This window comes from Furipterus horrens, unplaced genomic scaffold (assembly GCF_987537825.1).
Source record: "Furipterus horrens unplaced genomic scaffold, mFurHor1.1.pri manual_scaffold_17, whole genome shotgun sequence".
Taxonomy (NCBI): domain Eukaryota; kingdom Metazoa; phylum Chordata; class Mammalia; order Chiroptera; family Furipteridae; genus Furipterus; species Furipterus horrens.
In genome coordinates this window covers 11,405,288-11,423,943 of record NW_028327187.1, presented here as the reverse complement: position 1 = coordinate 11,423,943, position 18,656 = coordinate 11,405,288, and the positions used below count along the sequence as shown (strand labels likewise).

Below are 18,656 nucleotides of genomic sequence, written 5' to 3'. Positions count from 1 at the left end.
TTTTTAAACTTTTAAAAAGATTTTATTTGTTTATTTTTAGAGAGGGGAAGGGAGGGAGAGAAACACTGATGTGTGATCAGTTGCCTCTTGCATGCCCCCAACCAGGGACCTGGCCTGCAACCCAGGCATGTGCCCCAACTGGAAATCAAACCAGAGACCTTTTGGTTCGCCGGCCGGCACTCAGTCTACTGAGCCATAACAGCCAGGGCCAGGTTTCTTTTTTAAATGATGAAAATGTGCAACCATTACCACAGTCGATTTTATGCTATACAGTTGTCCCAATTTTTACCCCTTTGCCCCCTTCCACCCAGCCCACCCCCCACTCCCACAGTGAATCCTCACACCACTGTTCATGTCAATTTGTACTTTTTAATCCCTTCATCTTTTTTACTCAGCCCCACAACACCCCCTTCTGTCTGACAACCATCAGCTTGCTCTCTGTGTCTATGAGTTGGTTTCTGTTTTGTTTATTTTGTGTTTTAGATTTCGCATATATGCTATTTGTCTTTCACTGAGTTATTTCACTTAATACTCTCTAGTCACAGGGATGGAAGGCACACAGCACAGGGAATATCGTCAATAACATTGTAATAACTATGTATGGTGTTGGGGGAGGGTACTAGACTTATCAGGGGGATCACTTTGCAAGTTATATAAATGTCTAACCACTATGCTCTGCACCTGAAACGAATATAATATTGAATGTCAACTGTAATTGAAAAAATAAATTAAAAAAGAATCCATGTCTTTCCAGAGTTAGTTTTAAAGAGTGACCCTTACTCTAATCAATGGCTGCTGAACAGTGCCTCCATTTGTTTGACCAAGTTATACGTAGACTTGTCTGTCATGAGAAAGTGAAAATTTGACATCCAGCAGTAATTAGATAAATAAAACATGGTGCATCCAAATGCTTGAACAATATACAACCACTGCAATTATGTTGTAGAGCATATTGTACAAGATAATTCCAATTTTGTAAAATATGTATGCAAAAAAAGGACTGAAAGGATATGCATCAAAAAGAGCCATGGTCATTTCCAAGTCTGATAGGTAGGATATAAGTGATTATTGTTTTCTTCTTCAGACTTTCTATGGTTTCCAAAATTTTTACAGTGAACATTTATTTATGTTTTTGTAATTAGAAAATATATAATTAAAATGGAAGGGTTCTCTAGAGGACAGGGACTGAGTTTTTATGTCATATACAGGGCGGGGCCAAAATAGGTTTACATTTGCGGGTATGCAAAAGAGTTTATTCTTGTTATTTATTAATTATGGTATTATTTTCCATACAAAAAACCGTTGACCTACTTTTGCCCCGCCTTGTAGTGGTTACAGCATTTAAGGAGTGCTTTATAAATGTTAAACAACAAGGGAATGAGCACAAAGTAGTAACTGTAAAAATCAAGGCTGAAGACAGGAGTGAATGGCAGACAACACTCATACCTATACACTCCCTTACAAAATCAGTCCGTTCTTTGTTAGAGCCTTTAATTTGTGACTGATATGTACTTAAATGTATGAACTGTGGGCACTGTTGGCTTAGTCAAAGGCAAAAAACAACATCATATTAAGAATATGAGGGCTCCAGGGTGTGAAGTCCCAGACCATGCATGAAGTCAACGAAGTCAGATATATTTCTCTTATAATGAAAATAGTAACCAGTATGTATTAAACACTTGCTTTGCTATATATGTCAGAGAGGTGTATATCTCACTTAGGCTCTTTTTTTTTTTTGGAGGCAGGAGAAGAGGAGGCGGGGTGAAGTCAGCTGTTTGATCTAGGCCTCACCACCTGCCCGCCAGGAGGTGGCCTGTCCGCCAGGAGGTGGCCTGTCCGCGAGCCCTCCCACCCTCTCCGGCCCACTGAATCTTAATAGCATCCCTGTGAGGTATTATCTCCATTATTTCCTTCTAGTCTTTTTCTATGTGTACATATATATAGAATTTCCCTACTAAGTATCATATTTTAACTCCTTTCTGAAAATGCATCAGGCGCATTTCCGTGTGTTGTTACGTTTTTTAAACAGACTTTATATTTTAGAGCAGTTTTATGTTTACAACAAAAATGAGCTGAAAGTACAGAGCTCCCATATGATGGGACATTTAGGTTGTTTTCTCATCTCTTTCTAAAGAAGAGAAAACTAAGACCTGGTGATTTGACAAGTGACTTGTCCAAAGTCAACTGGTTAAAAAGTGGGCAGAACTGAGATTAGAATCCTGGTTTCTCTCTCCAGAACCCAGCCAGTTTTATGCAACTATGCTGTCTCTGAATTATTAACATACCATTAAGGCCCCCCCCCTCAGATGTTTCACCTCAACTGGAAACCAGGCATTCTCCATACTCAGAGTGGCCAAGGATCCAAGCATGTGTTGAGAAGGGCAGGCAATACACAAATGAAAGAGGCATCTCAACTGAGAAGGAATAAACTGAAATCTCAAAGGGAGAAACAGGGACTTAGAAGTTAAGTAGAGGGCGGAAGATAGGTAGGTACACGGAATACTGCTTAAGATAAAGAGAAAGCTAATGGGGACATCTGCTGTAGTGTCAACAATAAAAATAAAGAAAAAAGATAAAGAGAAAGCTGAGTTTGGGAAAACTCTTGGTTTTATCTCTGTGCATAAGAACAGAGCAAAGATAACCTCAAGGCCATGTGGGGAGTCTGGAAGGATAAGGTTTCTGGGAAAGTGAGTGAGACAAGGGCGGATAAAACTCCCAGGACTGTAAGGCTAGGAAAGGCTTAGTGTGGGAAGGAAGAAAGGCCCAGAGCAAAGAGGCAGGCTCGAGTGTGCACTGGACACACCAGACCTTCTAGTTCCGAAATCTGTGGCAGGACTCCGTTCCAGCCTGAGCCTCCACTAGTATCTCAGATACTAAATGCTCCTCAGTCCTTAGGTGTTGGAGGAGGAAAGTGGGGTGCGGGGATTGTAAAGTGCTCAAACTACAATGGGGACCGAGAATGGATCCTGGCACACAGATTTTAAAGCTAGCAGGCCTAATGCCGGTGCCCATTCCCCCTACCCCACTTTAGCCTCAACCTCAGCCACACCCACATGCTAAGGACTATCCTGGAGGGAAGCGGGGGTGTGCGCGCGCGCGCCTGCGCGTTCGTGCGTAAGAGAGGCAGAGAGACAGAGACCAAGACAAAAAGAGACCCGGAGAGAGAGTACGCGCCAAGGAGAGGGGTGGGGGGGATGAGGAAAGAGATCGACCGGGACTGAAAGAAAGAGAGGGAGGGAGAGAGAGACAGAGAGGGAGAGGGAGAGAGAGAGAAAGAGAGAGAGAGAGAGAAAGGACGAAGGAGAGCCGCCAGGCTTGGTGAGGTAAACTACTGAGGAGATAACGCAGGGAGCCGCCGCAGGAAGACTCAGGGAGAACATCGCAGAACTTACCCTAAGACCCTTGAGGGAGTGGGGGGAGTGTCTTTGCAGGACCTGGTTTTGGAGTCATCGGGCAGTAACGGTTACTGCATAGGCGTTGTCACTGTGCTAGGGCCATTTAACCCGCCCTGGGTGGCTGGAGTGTAAGCTTAAGACATCCCACAACTATGACTCTCAGAATGGTTAGGGGGGCCCGAGGCTGCAGACAAGGGGAGGAGGGGCACGTGAGGGCTGGGTCCCTGCCTCCCCCCAACCCTCTGCTGTCACTCATTACCCCAACAGTCGCCCAGGGGGCGGGCCCCGGAGAGGTGGGGTTGGGGGAAGGGTAATCTTGGCAGGCGCTTGCTGCATGGCGTAGGTAGGGACTGTTGAGGGGGGCGGACGCCGGGGGATTGAACACGAGTGGGAAGCGAAGAGAGACACGGGGAGGGGGAGGGGACCGGGAACCATTTGAATGAGAGGAGGGGACCACGGGTAGAGTGGGCTCCTGGAGGTAGGGCGGGCACGGGTGTGAGGTGGGGGGGCAGACTCTTGAGCCAGGTAAGGGAAGCAGGTGCGTAGATCTATTTTTTGTGGGTTAGTGTACTCGACCCCCCGGTGCAAGGGGGTGCCGCCTTTCCCGGGGGCGGGCTTCAAAGCTCCAGAGCCTATCTTTTCCTCTTCAACTAACGGGGCCCCGGGCGGGGGCTCAAGCTCCACCTCCAATAACTAGACTCCACTCCGCAATTTCCAGGCGGCCACTGGGCTGGGAGTCTCGCGCCGGGGGCCGGCGCTGTCTCGCGAGCCCCCACCCGGAGTCAGCCAATGGGGTTGGTTGCTGGTGCCTCCCGCCCGCCTGGTGCAGAACGCTAGGCACGGTGAGCGGCGCTGCCATTTAAAGGGGCCGCGACCCCTGTCCCGGCTGCTGGGGAGGGAGGTGGAGAAGGAGCGCGGGGCCGTCTCTGTCTGCAGTTCTAGGCTTATAGCCGTTACACTAACCCTGCCGCAGGTAGGGGTCGGGCCTCTTCAAGCCGAACCGAACCTGCAGGCGGGATATCGCAGGAGCCGGGAGAGGGGGGGGTCTGAGGAGAATTCGTAGCTCCAAAATGTCTTCCTGTAAATGCCTAAGGTGGGGGGTGGGCAACAGGAGAAGGAGAACTGAGGGAGCAATAGGAAAGGGTGACGGGGCTGAGGAAGTGGGCGACCCTGAAAGGTAACGGGGGGGGAGGGGTTAGGGAAGGCAATTTGTGGTGGCGAGGGAAGGGCTGAGGGGGACCGTACAGCGCGGGGAGGGTGAGTGGGGCCAGACAGGGTGGGTAGAGACTGGGGAGTTGGGGGGGGCTCTAAGAGCGAGTGGAGGGGGTGGAAACTGATATGCGGGGGCGGCGAGAAAAGCTACTAAGTGGCAAAGGTTCTAGGAGACTCTAATGGGGCGTTGAGCCCGAGTTGGGGGGGCCGAAAGGTAAGGAGGGAGGGAAAGTAGGAGTTGCAGTGGGGTGGCGGGGGCAGGCGGGTGGGTAGAGCCCACGAGTGCCGGGTGAGTGTGGGCGCAGGGCCAGGGGGGGAAGCCTCTCCCCACAGGGGGCGCTGTTTGTGGTGAAGGGGGGGGGGAGTGGTCGTTTGGACCAAAGCCTGTGGAAGTGCTTGTCGTTTGCGGTGGGGGCTGTTCGTGAGAAACCCAAGTGGATTATGGGGTGTGTCCCAGAACCTATAAAGAAGGGATTCTGGTGAAGACCACCTCTTCTGCCCCTTCTTTTACCCCTAATCTACAGCCCATATCCAGCCATCCTCATGGACCCCAGTGATTTCCCCAGTCCGTTTGACCCATTGACCCTGCCAGAGAAGCCCCTGGCTGGAGACCTTCCAGTAGACATGGAGTTTGGAGAGGACCTACTGGAATCCCAGACTGCCCCAACTCGAGGATGGGTCCCCCCTGGCCCTTCTCCGTCCTCAGGAGCCCTGGACCTGCTTGATACCCCTGCTGGCCTGGAAAAAGACCCTGGAGTCCTGGATGGAGCCACTGAGCTGCTGGGGCTGGGGGGGCTGCTCTATAAAGCCCCGTCCCCTCCAGAGGTGGACCATAGTCCTGAGGAGACCCTTGCATGGGACGCAGGAGATCAGACCCTAGTAGCTGGACCAGGAAGCCAGACCCCTGAGGTGGTGCCTCGTGACCCAGGGACTGGGGCAAATTCCTCTCCACCTGAGGGGCTACTAGAACCTTTGGCTCCAGATTCTCCAATAACCCTTCAGTCCCCACATATTGAAGAGGAGGAAACCACCTCCATAGCTACAGGGAGAAGGGGCTCCTCTGGGCAGGAGGAGGAGCTTCCCCAAGGGCAGCCACAGAGCCCAAATGGCCCCCCCAGCCCTTCAGTGGGTGAGACTCTGGGGGATGGAATCAACAGTTCTCAGACCAAACCTGGGGGCCGTAGCCCCCCTGCACACCCGTCCTTACCAGGTAGGTTGCGTACTCAGCTGGAGAAGGAAAGCTGGAGAGAAGGTGCGGGTAAGGAGGGGCTGCTGTGTGCATTTGGGGAAGAAGTCGGGGAAGAGGATGAGGGCGGAGAGACAGGAAGGATGTGTTTGGAGAAGGAGTTGGGGGTTTAGAAGGCAGAAGAGGTGGTGAAGAAGCTGAAGGCAGGTAGGGGTCGGGGAAGCTTAGCTGCTGTGGGGGAGAAATGGTGAGATTTCAGGGGGTAGGTTAGGAGATTTAGTGGGAGAGGTTCCCTCCCCCCCTTTTTTTTAAAACCCCAGGGAGTGTTTGGTAGGAAGTCGTTCCTGCAGGATTTGGGGAGGACTCTAGGCTTCTTGGTTCTAAGATCTTTCCAGCTGCTATTTTGTTTCAAATGAGAGTGGGGATTCTGGGCTTGATGAACGATGATGACCAGGTTCTGGAGCCAGCAACAAGCAACAGCATCATGAATCGTGGGAATGGTAGCAATGCAGGGCCTGGGATTGAGTCTGAATGGGGAGGGCCAGCCTAGACTTGGAGGGGCTCTCATCCACCCCCCACCCCCACCCCGGTTCTGCCTAGTGGTGTGCCTCTGCCAGGCTGTGGCCAGGGTCTTAGTGCTTACATAACCACCTGAGCCCAGGGGACTTGCCTTCTCCCGTTGCTACCTACCTTTGGGGGTTGCATTAGTTTTTGTTGGGAAGCTAGACAGTCTCAATGAAAGGTATGTCACCTGCGTGTCCTCAGCTCCCAGCGACTGGGACAGAAAACTGGTGGGAAGGGTAGGAATTTTGTTTCCCCTTGGAGAGTAGCTGCACCACCAGCCTCCCCTTGGTACAGAGCTTGAGGTAACCCTGAGAGGGGCCCCAAGAAGCCACAGGCACTCGAGTTTTCCCCTTTCAGTTTTGAGTAAGTGCTTCCCCAGGAATAGTGACGGAGGCTGGGCCAGGGAGGGGGTGTGAGGGCAGGCTGAAGATTCAGGCTGCTTTCTGCTTCCTTTGCAGGAGATGGCCTGATGGGGAAAGCGAGTGAGAAGCCGCCTGAGAGGGTGAGGGGGGAGGGGATTGCAAGGAGTCTGCTTCCCCCTATAGCGCTGGGGAGGACAGACCCTTCATTTTCCCTCCCAGATGTTGTTCTGTGGAGGGTGTGTGTGAGGAGGGCTAGGAGGAGGGAGGGAGCTCTTGTGTCTCTCCTGCTTCTTAAGGCGAAGTCCAGCCTCCTTTTCTCCCCTCCTCCTGCGGGCTGGGCCTAGGGTCCCTACTCTCCCTGCCCCCCACCATACCCTCCTAAACGCCCTGCTAGTGCAGCTGGCCCTTTAGCCTGCCCCTGGTGTCAGCTTTCCTTCCCTCCCCATGTTTCCAAGGTGCAGAAGAGAAGCGAGCGCGTTAGAAGAGTAGAACCTCCAAAACCTGAGGTTGTGGATTCCACTGAGAGCAGTGAGTAGGACTTGAGGAAGTGTGACCCAGGGGGATGAGTGGGAAGTGGCCGTCATGCATCTCCTGGCTCCATGCAGAGAGTGACGTGCCTGTTTCTGCTCTGGGTTGGCATGGGAACCAGGGGCAGTGGGGGAGATTGAAAACAAGAGCAGTGAGAATGGAGTTTCCTGTTTCAGCTGTGCCATCCCTGTCCTGAAGAATCTCCCCACTTAGAGCTCTCCCTCAGGGAGAGTGACACCAGTGACCTAAGACACCGGTGTGGTGTGGTGGGGGTGGGGAGTAAAGATAAGAGCTAAGGAGGACCCCAGGAGCAGCAGAGCTACCTGTTGGTCTGGGGATGGCTGGCAGACCTGGTCTAGGGGGCGCCTTTCCTCATGGCCCCTCCCTCCCCCTCCTCAGTTCCAGTGTCAGATGAGGACTCTGACGCCATGGTAGATGACCCCAACGATGAGGACTTTGTGCCCTTCCGGCCCCGGCGCTCCCCTCGCATGTCCCTGCGCTCCAGCGTGGCCCAGAGGGCGGGGCGCTCATCCGCGGGCACCAAGATGACCTGCGCGCATTGCCGGACGCCGCTACAGAAGGGGCAGACGGCCTACCAGCGCAAGGGGCTGCCTCAGCTCTTCTGCTCCTCGTCCTGTCTCACCACCTTCTCCAAGAAGCCCTCGGGCAAGAAGACCTGTACCTTCTGCAAGAAGTACGTGGGCGTGCTGGGGGGTGGGGGGTGGGCAGGCGTCAGGCCAGGAGTGCGGGGCGAGGCAGAGACTGTGCTGGGAGACAGAGGCAGTTTGGGGAGGGGGTCGGAGAGCATTTGGCTCTGTGGACATTGATCCCAGAGAAGGGGTGGAAGCGGATGGAATGAGTGATGTTCCAAACCTGTTCCCACTTGCAGGGAAATCTGGAACACCAAGGACCTGGTTGTGGCGCAGACCGGCTCAGGAGGCTCTTTCCACGAGTTCTGCACGTCTGTCTGCCTCTCTCTGTATGAGGCTCAGCAGCAGCGCCCAATCCCCCAGGCTGGGGACCCTGCCGATGCCACTCGCTGCAGCATATGCCAGAAGACCGGAGAGGTGAGGACGCTCGAAGGGCGCTGGTTTACAGAGCCTGGCCAGCCCTGACCTGCCCCTGCAATCCTGGGGCTGCAGGGGCCAGGCCCTGTGGAGGAGGGGAGTTGGGGGGCGGGGGAAGGCAGCCATCGCGAGGGAGTGTATTCAAGGTTAGAGCGCCTCCAGGATGTGTGCAGCTGGCCTTCCTTGCCTCCCAGGACCTCACCAGCAAGCCGGCAGCCTGATATGCAGGTTGGGGGGTCCCTGGGCACAATGTCTGCTGTGAAGGTCTAGGGTGAGGTGGGGTGGGCTGTCCTTGTGCTGGGGTGGGTGGCGGTGGTCCGGCCTGAGCTCAGGGTGTGTGTGTGTGTGTGTGGCAGGTCCAGCACGAGGTGAGCAATGGCAGCGTGGTGCACCGGCTCTGCAGCGATACTTGCTTCTCCAAATTCCGGGCCAACAAGGGACTGAAAACCAACTGCTGTGACCAGTGTGGGGCCTACATCTACACCAAGACCGGCAGCCCTGGCCCCGAGCTCCTCTTCCATGAGGGCCAACAAAAGCGGTTCTGCAACACAACCTGCTTGGGGGCATACAAGAAGGTGGGGCCGAGGGAGTAGTGCGTTAGAGGGCTGTGGACGGGGGTGCGGTTCTTGGGTGATAAATAAAGGTGCCCAACGGGTCGAGGGCTGGGAGGAATAAAACAAATAAAGGGGCTTCAATTGTATCTGTTATGTTTTATTTTTTGAAGCTGGCTGGTGGATACACAGGTCTTTGTTATATCATCATTATGCTTTTTTTGTATGCTTGCAATATTTCATGTTTTAAAAAGTTAAAAAATAAAGGTGAAGGGACAAATCCCGCCTCAGCCTCTCCTTCCCCATCCTCACAGAAAAACACACGTGTGTACCCCTGTGTCTGGTGCAAGACCCTGTGTAAGAACTTTGAGATGCTATCACATGTGGATCGTAATGGCAAGACGAGCTTGTTCTGTTCCCTCTGCTGTACCACCTCTTACAAAGTGAAGCAGGCAGGGCTCACTGGTAGGTGCAAAGCCCTCTTCTCTGAGACCCCTGCTGGCCTTCCTTCTACCCACCTCCCCATACTCCCCTCTTTTAAAGTAACCCCTGCTGCCTGACCTCAGCCCCAACCACATCTTCCCGTGGATTTCCTGTTCCATCTCTGCACTGCCTTACACTTTCTGTGTGCACTCTCTCTCTCCCTCTCTCTCTTTCTTTCTCTCTCTCTCTCTCTCTTTCTCTTTCTCTCTCTCCCTTTCTCTCTATGCCCCAGGCCCTCCCCGACCCTGCAGCTTCTGCCGCCGCAGCCTCTCTGACCCCTGTTACTACAACAAGGTTGATCGCACGGTCTACCAATTCTGCAGCCCCAGCTGCTGGAGCAAGTTCCAGGTACTTCAGACCCTGGACCAGGGATAAAGGGTGTGGCCATAGAGAGGGGATGAGAACTGGGGTAGATAGGCCCGGGCAGAGCCAAGAACAAGCCTGACTTCCCCTCCCCACCAGCACCATCACACACCTCTTGCCCCTCCCTTACTTGTCTTCCTTCCCTCCAGCGCACAAACCCTGAGGGGGGTATTCACCTGAACTGTCACTACTGCCACAGCCTCTTCAGTGGCAAGCCTGAGGTCTTGGACTGGCAGGTAAGACCCCCCCCCCCCCGCCCACATATTGCCACGTGACCAGACAGCTGTCTGAAGGGGTCCTTGTGTTTGGCTCTCGCCAGGCCCAGAAGTCATAGCACTCTCCTCCCCACCCTGTGACCCCATCCCAGAATCAGGTGTTCCAGTTCTGCTGCCGGGATTGCTGCGAGGACTTCAAGCGGCTTCGGGGTGTGGTGTCCCAGTGTGAGCACTGCCGGCAGGAGAAACTGCTGCATGAGAAGCTCCGATTCAGCGGGGTGGAGAAGAGCTTCTGCAGCGAAGGTAAGGAAATGGGGAAGGGGCCGGAGGCGCTGGACCTCACCGCGGGGAGAATGGCAGACAAAGGAAGAGGGCTCGGGAGTTGGTCCCCTGGGCAGGGGCCTTCGCCTCAGGATGCTCTGTCCCTGTCCCTCCTAGGGTTTTGAGCCCCAGGGGCTGTGGGAGAGAGGTTTCAGGCACACCGCCTTGAAAATGTGGGAGTCTCGTGGCCAATGCAGATCTCTGTGTCTCTTCACTCTTTCCAGGCTGTGTGCTGCTGTACAAACAGGACTTCACTAAGAAGCTGGGATTGTGCTGTATCACTTGTACTTACTGCTCCCAGACCTGCCAGCGCGGAGTCACCGAGCAGCTGGATGGCAGCACCTGGGACTTCTGCAGCGAGGACTGTAAGAGCAAGTACCTACTGTGGTACTGCAAGGTAAGAGGGGCAGAAAGAGTGGAGAAGGTGGCAGGGAACTCAAGCTGTTGTACCGAGATTGGGTGTGGGCCAATCTCAGGGAGGGGGCTCCAGCTGGCCCAGCCCCGAAGAGGGGTCATCGTGGCTTATCCCGGGGCAAAGGGCCCAGTGTGCTTTTCCGAGGCAGGTCTGACTGTCCTGTCGATGCCCACAGGCTGCCCGGTGCCATGCCTGCAAACGCCAGGGGAAGCTGCTGGAGACAATCCACTGGCGCGGGCAGATCCGTCATTTCTGTAACCAACAGTGTCTGCTGCGCTTCTATAGCCAGCAGAACCAACCCAACCTGGACACCCAGAGCGGGCCCGAGAGCCTCCTGAACAGTGAGTCCCGGGCAGGGCGCGTGCTCTGTTAGAATTGGCCTGGACCCTCCAATCCTGGGCTCAGCCCCTCTCTTCCTCCTCTCTTGCTTTCATTTCATCCCTGGCCTGAGCGCCTGGTACTGTGCAGGTACTGGGTGGGGGAGTCTTGTTTAAAGGTTTCCAGAGCTAGGGAATGGGTACCTACCCAGGTATGATGGGGCACGTAGGGGCTATGGTTAGTTTTTGGAGAGAAGGAAGTGTCAGCAGAAGCTCCACCTTCAGTGAGACTGAAGATAATTGTCATTTCAAGAACGTTTTCCTAGCCCCTCTGCCGCTCCGGGGTTACCAAACTCCCGTGGGCCGGTCAATGGAAGGGCTCAAATGATGGGTTATTGGGGAAATGTAATCTTTCATTGTCTGTGGTGGCCACGAGCAAAGAAGCTTCTTGGCCGCTATGCCTGGGGCCTAGAGAAGACTAGGCCGGGGGTGGTGAGCAGGAGAAACACTAGACGTCCCATTCACATCGGATGCACCTCTTCGTGGAAGCTTACCTGGAACAGGCTGATAAAAACGGAGAGCTGGTACCACAGAGGGAAACATTCGTTTGTTTCCATATACAGGTCAGACTCCTGAGTCGAAGCCCCAGACACCCTCTCAAACCAAAGTGGAGAACAGCAATACAGTGAAGACCCCCCAGGAAAATGGGAATCTGGGCAAGGTCAGGGCAAAAGCCAGAAGGGAGGATGGGTCCCAGAGGAGGGTCTAGCAGTCGGTGACACTAACATTCCGTTGTCTGCAGATCCCTGTGAAGATCCGGTTGGCTCCTAATGCGTCCACCCCTACTCCCCCCACACCACCCCCAGCCACCCCGCGCAAAAACAAAGCTGCCATGTGTAAGCCTCTGATGCAGAATCGAGGGGTCTCCTGCAAGGTGGAGATGAAATCCAAAGGGAGTCAGACAGGTGAGCCAGGGCATCTAGACACCACAGGCTGTATTCCGCCATCCTGGGCCTAGGAGCTCGACCGGGGGGTATCATGGATATGGCTGTCCTAGAATCACAGAAGTGACTCCCCACCTTTGATGCAAGGGCAGTTTCATGACACTTGAGCACGTGTCAGAGCATTGGGGATGACAGGCAAGCACCAGGTCCTGGGTTGCATGTGAAGACCCCTTTCTTGTCGGCAGAAGAGTGGAAGCCGCAGGTGATCGTGCTGCCCATCCCAGTGCCCATCTTCGTGCCAGTGCCTATGCATCTGTACTGCCAGAAAGTCCCGGTGCCTTTCTCCATGCCTATCCCGGTAAGTGTCGCATCTGGGGCTGACCCGCCCCTGCCATTTACTCTCTCCACCTGCCGCTCTCACCCTCCTGCTTTGGTCCTGCCGTTGAGCTGGGGTTCCTGTCTCCAGGTGCCTGTGCCCATGTTCCTGCCCACTACCTTGGAGAACACAGACAAGATTGTGGAGACCATTGAGGAGCTGAAGGTGAAGATCCCTTCCAATCCGTTGGAGGCCGACATCCTGGCCATGGCAGAAATGATTGCAGAGGCTGAAGAGTTAGACAAGGCCTCATCTGACTTGTGTGGTACGCCCTGGACAGCGCCGATGAGGGAGTCAGGGTTCTACTAGTCTATCTCTGCCTAAGGGGCTGGAGAGGGGCGGCCTTGGGACCTAGTGGGATGGGAAAATTGTTGGAATCGGCCCCTAAAAGCCTGTGAGGGAGCTGGGTAGGGGCTGCAGTGACTAAGCCAACTTCTCTGCCTCCCAGATCTTGTGAGCAACCAGAGTGCAGAGGGACTGCTGGAAGACTGTGACCTGTTTGGGCCAGCTCGAGATGATGTTCTGGCCATGGCTGTCAAGATGGCCAATGTCTTGGATGAGCCCGGGCAAGACTTGGAGGCAGACTTCCCCAAGAGTGAGTGGTATTCGAGGCATGCCCACTGAGTACAGTGGCATTGGTGCCATAAGGAAAGGAGTCTTTTTGGTGACCCTGAACATGACTCTAACAGTGCTCCTTGTGACCCAGCGACAAAAGGCTCTCACGGGACAGTGGTGGCAGAGACACCAGGGCAGGTGCCCGATTTGACACTTGAGCCTTGTTTTGTTTTAATTGTGGTAAAACACCTAACGTGAAATTGACCATTTTGAGCACGTTTGAGTGTGCAACTCAGTAGTGACAGGAGCTTTCTCATGGTTGTTAGATTTTGCATTTGTGTGCCTCTGAGCACGTCCTTGCTCTGGCTTTGCCGGTTCTTACTGAGCGCAGTTGGAGCTGCCTGGGGGGCTCATCTCCAGTCCGGTGCGCAAGTAGCAGGGGTAGGGTGGGAGGCCTACAGGGTTGAGATCTTAAAAATTGGTTTGCTTCCTTTCCGCCCTAACAGATCCTTTGGACATTAACCCCAGTGTAGACTTCCTCTTTGACTGTGGCCTGGTAGGGCCCGAGGACGTGTCTACTGAACAAGATCTTCCCCGGACCATGAGGAAGGTGAGGGCTGGGACTGTTGTATGCACAGAAGAGGGATGGAGGCTCAAAGGCCCAGACGGGAGGGGTGCTTTCATAGCCAAGTGAGCAGCTTTAATTTGACCTTCCCTGACCGACCTCCTTTCTCCATCTCCGTGAGTATGAAGATAACAGCGCAACTTTGTTCTCTCCCCGGTTCCCAAAGTCACCAGCGCTGTTCCTGGGGCTCTGTGCTATGGAAGCTTGCTGTGTTCTGACACCAGTCCTCCACTGCCCTGGTGATAACACTGTCCTGACTTGTTTCCGCGGTGCTCCTGGCTTTACCTCCTCTACCCACCACCCCCCAATTTCTTTTCCCCTCCAGGGTCAAAAGCGGCTGGTGCTTTCGGAGAGCTGTTCCCGGGACTCCATGAGCAGCCAGCCAAGCTGTACTGGACTCAACTATTCATACGGTGTCAATGCTTGGAAGTGCTGGGTGCAATCGAAATACGCCAATGGGGAAACCAGCAAGGGGGACGAGCTGCGCTTTGGCCGTATGTACCCAGGGAAGGAAGGGCTGGGGCAGGGGACGAGGGGAAGGGGCCAAGCTGTGATTCAGCTGAAGATGTCTGGGAGTGATAAGGCTGTGATCACTTAAGAGTGTCCCGTGAACATGGGGAGGAGTTGCAGCATAAGGGCCAGGGCCCACTAGGTTTCGAGGCTTGTAGGGCTCCTTTGGCCATCAGTGGGCGGTGTGTTCTGGAGCGGGATGTGACTCAGGCCCGAAGGAGTTAGCGGTAGAGCTGTGGGAAACTCTGTGCGAAGTGTCCGTAACCCTGTGCACCTCCACTACGTATCCCTGCAGCCAAACCCATGCGTATCAAAGAAGATATTCTGGCGTGCTCAGCTGCTGAGCTCAACTACGGTCTGGCCCAGTTTGTGAGAGAAATCACTCGGCCCAATGGTGAACGATATGAACCTGACAGTATCTACTATCTGTGTCTCGGCATCCAACAGGTACCCCTTGCATACACCCTCACTTGCAGTCACTGTGAACACAGCTTTGTAGCAGGCAGGGTCCCACCAGAAATGATTCTGTCCAACGCCCTGTTCCTCACTTCATGTGCTACCCTGAGCAGGCAGCCTGTTGTCTCCTCCTCTAGGCAGGACAACTTATGTCAGGACTCCTCTAAAATCAAAGCTGTGTTCCAGGATCGGCGGCCAAGGAGCAGTCTTCATTGCTCTTTCTTTCTGGGTCTCCTCAGTAATCCTCAAACCTGTTCCAGGCAGGGAGGGGTGGGGAGAGCTGGGCTTCTTGCGTGTAACATGTCGTTCCTACTGGGAAAGGTCAGCCATGCGTCATTACCTGGCAAGGGCTCTGGGCTTGTGCAGAACCTGCTGTGACGCATTTCCTCCAAGCTTCCTCCCCTTCCAGCAGGGCCTTGGTACCTTACAGTGGCAGGTGTACCTGGCGAAAAGCACTCCGGGTCATGTAATCAGGCAGCTATTTCCCCCATCTCCTAATTGTCAAGGTGGCTGTGCCTGGGGCCTTTGAAATCAGTCTCCTTTTTTTTTTTTTTTTCCCCCCTCGAGGGCCTAGAGTCTAGCTTTATGTGTGTCTTTTTTTTATTCCTCCAGTACTTGCTAGAAAATAATCGAATGGTGAACATTTTCACGGACCTTTACTACCTGACTTTTGTTCAAGAACTCAACAAATCTCTGAGTACCTGGCAGCCCACACTCCTCCCCAACAGTAAGGCACAGGGACTTGGCAACCCCTACACCCTTTCCTCCATTCTTCAGATACACCATCCCGAGAGTCCTGGGCGGGTTGGACCGGCCACTCTTCACAGAGGGTCTGAGGGCAGGGACATGTATCTGGGTGCCTCAAGGTTTAGAGCCAGAGGGTGTGGAGCTCTCGACCTTGAACACGAGGAAGGGGAATCAAGACTTAGATCTGAACAACTATTTCTGGAACCACAAAAGTTGGCTTGAATTTCGGTGGTAATTGAAAAAAAAGAAGTTGCGGGACTCCTCAAAGTTCACACCTACCTGCCTGTAACCTGAGGGTGTTGAGAGAAGCTCTAAATGCAGGTGGTAACTATATTTAAAAAAAACCCCATCCAGTCCTGCTGTGTAATGTAGCAGCTGCTGGGGTTTCATACACAATGGTCACTTACTGAATGGAGATGCTGATGGGGGCTGGGGGGGACATCTGGGATCAGAAGTGGCCAGGCTTGGGAATAAGGCTGAAATAAGCATTAAATAATAATAACAATACTAAAAATAGTAATAATAATAAAAGAGGTGGCCAGGCTTGGGGAGGGGCTCGCTCCTGACCAGCCTTTCCTGCTTCACCATTGCAGACACCGTGTTCTCCCGTGTGGAGGAAGAGCACCTTTGGGAGTGCAAGCAGCTGGGCGTCTACTCCCCCTTTGTCCTGCTCAACACCCTTATGTTCTTCAACACTAAGTTTTTTGGGCTGCAGACAGCTGAGGAACACATGCAGCTCTCGTTCACCAACGTGGTGCGACAGTCCCGCAAGTGTACCACGCCTCGGGGCACCACCAAGGTGGTCAGCATCCGCTACTACGCCCCTGTCCGCCAGAGGAAAGGGCGAGGTATGAGGCTACCCCCTCCTCTGCGCTCCTCTCCCGTGCCACACCTTGACTGCCAGTTTGGCTCTTTGTCACTACCTTTCCTGTCCTTCCATTCCTGTGTTTACAGAACATATAAAAATGACTGGTGTTTCAATCTGACAGGCAGTGGCCGTTGCATAAATAGGGAGGGTCACTGAGCTGTCTGCTTCCCGCCTTTCCTCATTTCAAGGCACTTGACTTACTTGGCCTACTTTTGGGGGGGCAGGGAGTGGACAGGTGGGAAGCTGTTGGGCATGTGACAGGCTGTGGGAGATTGCTGACAGGGTGAAGGACAGTCTTTCCAAGGATCTTTGCTGTTGGGCGTAACAGGAACTGCACCTCGGTTTCTGGTCCGGCCCTGAAAGCCTGACCCACTGGAGTGCAGTTCCCAGGACCCCTTCTCTGGACCTGAGCCTCTACCTGGATTAGTGTCCTGGGGGTTTGGGGCCATGTGGTTTCTCTGTCCCAGAAGGCAAGCCCAGCATTGCACCAGGGCCTGTTCTGTCGGTTTGTGTGGACAACTTCTGAGATCACTTCTCCAGCAAATCAACTTGGGGAAGACTGTAAAGCAAGGCTTGAACCGTGTGAACGGAGGTGGGGGCGGTGAGCAGAGCAACAGCCCTGCAGTTTGGTTGGTGTGGGGAGACTGGGTGGCTCTTCCGCTGCCTTTATTCCTTTGTGAGTCTGTATTGTGTGTCCTGAGGCCTTCCCACTGCGCCCTGGACTGTGCATTCAGTGGTTTGTTGAGATTGCTTTTAGCTAGTTTGGCTCATTTGCCTCCTCTACAGACATGGGTCCTGGAAAACGGAAGAGAGAAGACGAAGCCCCGATCTTAGAGCAGCGTGAGAACCGCATGAATCCCCTCCGCTGCCCGGTCAAGTTCTATGAGTTCTATCTGTCAAAATGGTGAGTTGGCCCATGTGCAGGGATGGCATGAGCAGGGGGATCCAAGGGATCTGCTGTGACCCGGTACTGATCTGTTCCCCCACCACCACCACCATTGCAGCCCTGAAAGCCTCCGGACTCGCAACGATGTCTTCTACTTGCAACCCGAGCGGTCTTGCATTGCCGAGTCGCCTCTCTGGTACTCCGTGATCCCCATGGATCGAAGCATGTTGGAGAGCATGCTCAATCGCATTCTGGCTGTGCGTGAGATCTATGAGGAGCTGGGGCGTACCGGGGATGAGGACCTGGACTGAACATATCCATCTTATCACACCAATGTCTGGCCTGTGACCACGTCCCCAGAGTGACTGGCCCAGGAACCAATGCTACTCATTCTGAAGGGCCACGACTGCCCTTTTCTACTCATCCATTCCCTGCCTTCCCTAGGAACCCCTGGCTTCTACCTTCTTTCATACCACTTGACAACCACGGGGCCCCAGTCGTCTGTACTTGGGGGCTGGACTCCCAATGATAGGCAAAAACCAGCGAGGCCGTTTTCTTTATGCTTCAGAGTAAACCCCTTCTCCTGGGGCCAGACTCTGGATGGAGTGTTAATAGCTCTGGTGATCCTGTTGGCTTTGGGTTTCCTGGCCCATCCCACATAGGTAAAGCCCCTTGTTCCTAGGTTTGGCCAAGGGAAGAACCCAGCTGCCTTCTCTGCCCTGTGCCCACTCCCTTCTCTACTCCTCCCCAGTACCACACTAAAGGGGCTTGTAAGAGAGACGTGAAAGAAACTCAGAAAGTAACGAGGGGGACCATTTACCTAAAATACAGAGCTGAGACACTCTTCCCCTCCCGTGAGATAACTGGTTGTTGGAACCCCCTGGCCTCCTCGTTCCCCCTCTCCAGCCCTGCAAGCACCAACCCTTGGTGCTGCCATTTAACTTCCACATGCTTTCTTTTTTTCAAAGGCAGAGAATGACTTAAGTATGGGGAACAGACTTTTGTCCCCTTGGTTTTTGTGTTTGTCTCTCTGCCATCTTAGGTTGGCATGAGCCATGTGTCAACATGCTTAGCCCCCTTCTGTAACCGCCTCCCTTTAGTTCAATGGACACAGTTCCCAAGGCAAAAACTACCTTCTGACTTGGGCTGGGGCTGGGTTCCCCACTCTTGTTCTTGCACCATCAGAGTCAGGCTAAGTCTATGGGGTTAGAACCTGTGGTTTGAGGAGAGAGGGGAGCTGTGGACTTGGGCCCTGCCTGTCCCCACTACCTACATCTATTTTCTCTTCTCCATTTTGCCTTTGTAGTTTCAGAGAACTGTTAGCGTCTGGCAAAGGGGGTGCCTGGTTCTTTTCCTGTTGGCTTTGCTGTTCCCCGGCCTCCTTTTTGTGTTTTTATAACTGTCACCAGTTTAGCCACTGTTTAAAATGTATATATTGTTCTGAGGTGCCTGGCCTATCCCTTCAGTGAGCCATGCCCGCCGTGTGTTGTAGTGAGAAACTGTTGTCACGACTAACCTGTCTCTGGAATTGTTTGTTTCAAATAAAGAGTTAAAAATTGTCTTTTGCCTTTCCTGGGGGAGGCAGAGCAGTGTTTGGAGGGGTGGGGGATACGTAGGAGCCATCCCAGGCAGCTTTGGATCTCTGAAGGCATGAAGAAGTGAAGTGTCCCACCTCTGTTTGAGAGTCATTTTTTACCTACCTCGCTGAAG

The 18,656-nt window shown here is 53.6% G+C and overlaps 1 protein-coding gene across 8 annotated transcripts; it reads left to right on the top strand.

Annotated features, from left to right (window-relative positions):
- Positions 1 to 1,818: 1,818 nt before the first annotated feature.
- ZMYM3 (zinc finger MYM-type containing 3) lies at positions 1,819 to 18,147 on the top strand. 8 transcript variants are annotated; one of them, XM_090265146.1, is made up of 25 exons: positions 3,956 to 4,237; positions 5,132 to 5,817; positions 6,816 to 6,859; positions 7,175 to 7,247; positions 7,647 to 7,941; positions 8,137 to 8,314; positions 8,671 to 8,889; positions 9,180 to 9,330; positions 9,581 to 9,696; positions 9,861 to 9,947; positions 10,079 to 10,229; positions 10,472 to 10,644; positions 10,838 to 11,003; positions 11,603 to 11,700; positions 11,782 to 11,944; positions 12,169 to 12,281; positions 12,390 to 12,564; positions 12,748 to 12,894; positions 13,361 to 13,464; positions 13,805 to 13,973; positions 14,285 to 14,436; positions 15,058 to 15,172; positions 15,786 to 16,040; positions 16,847 to 16,964; positions 17,065 to 18,147. In XM_090265146.1, the coding sequence occupies exons 2-25, from the start codon at positions 5,151 to 5,153 to the stop codon at positions 17,255 to 17,257; spliced, it is 4,122 nt and encodes a 1,373-aa protein (XP_090121272.1). In that variant the 5' UTR covers positions 3,956 to 4,237; positions 5,132 to 5,150; the 3' UTR covers positions 17,258 to 18,147. The 8 variants fall into 8 exon arrangements, with proteins under 8 accessions (XP_090121275.1, XP_090121272.1, XP_090121273.1 ...); XM_090265147.1 differs by lacking the exon at positions 3,956 to 4,237 and adding an exon at positions 4,247 to 4,368 and having other exon boundaries at positions 7,181 to 7,247; XM_090265145.1 differs by lacking the exon at positions 3,956 to 4,237 and adding an exon at positions 4,247 to 4,368.
- The last annotated feature ends 509 nt before the right edge of the window (positions 18,148 to 18,656 follow it).

Excerpts from the sequence above, each read along its gene's own strand:
- ZMYM3 (XM_090265146.1), top strand. The coding sequence starts at position 5,151 with ATGGACCCCAGTGATTTCCCCAGTCCGTTTGACCCATTGACCCTGCCA. Across the intron at positions 15,173-15,785 it reads GCCCACACTCCTCCCCAACA|ACACCGTGTTCTCCCGTGTG; the intron begins GTAAGGCACAGG and ends TCACCATTGCAG. Across the intron at positions 16,041-16,846 it reads CCGCCAGAGGAAAGGGCGAG|ACATGGGTCCTGGAAAACGG; the intron begins GTATGAGGCTAC and ends CCTCCTCTACAG.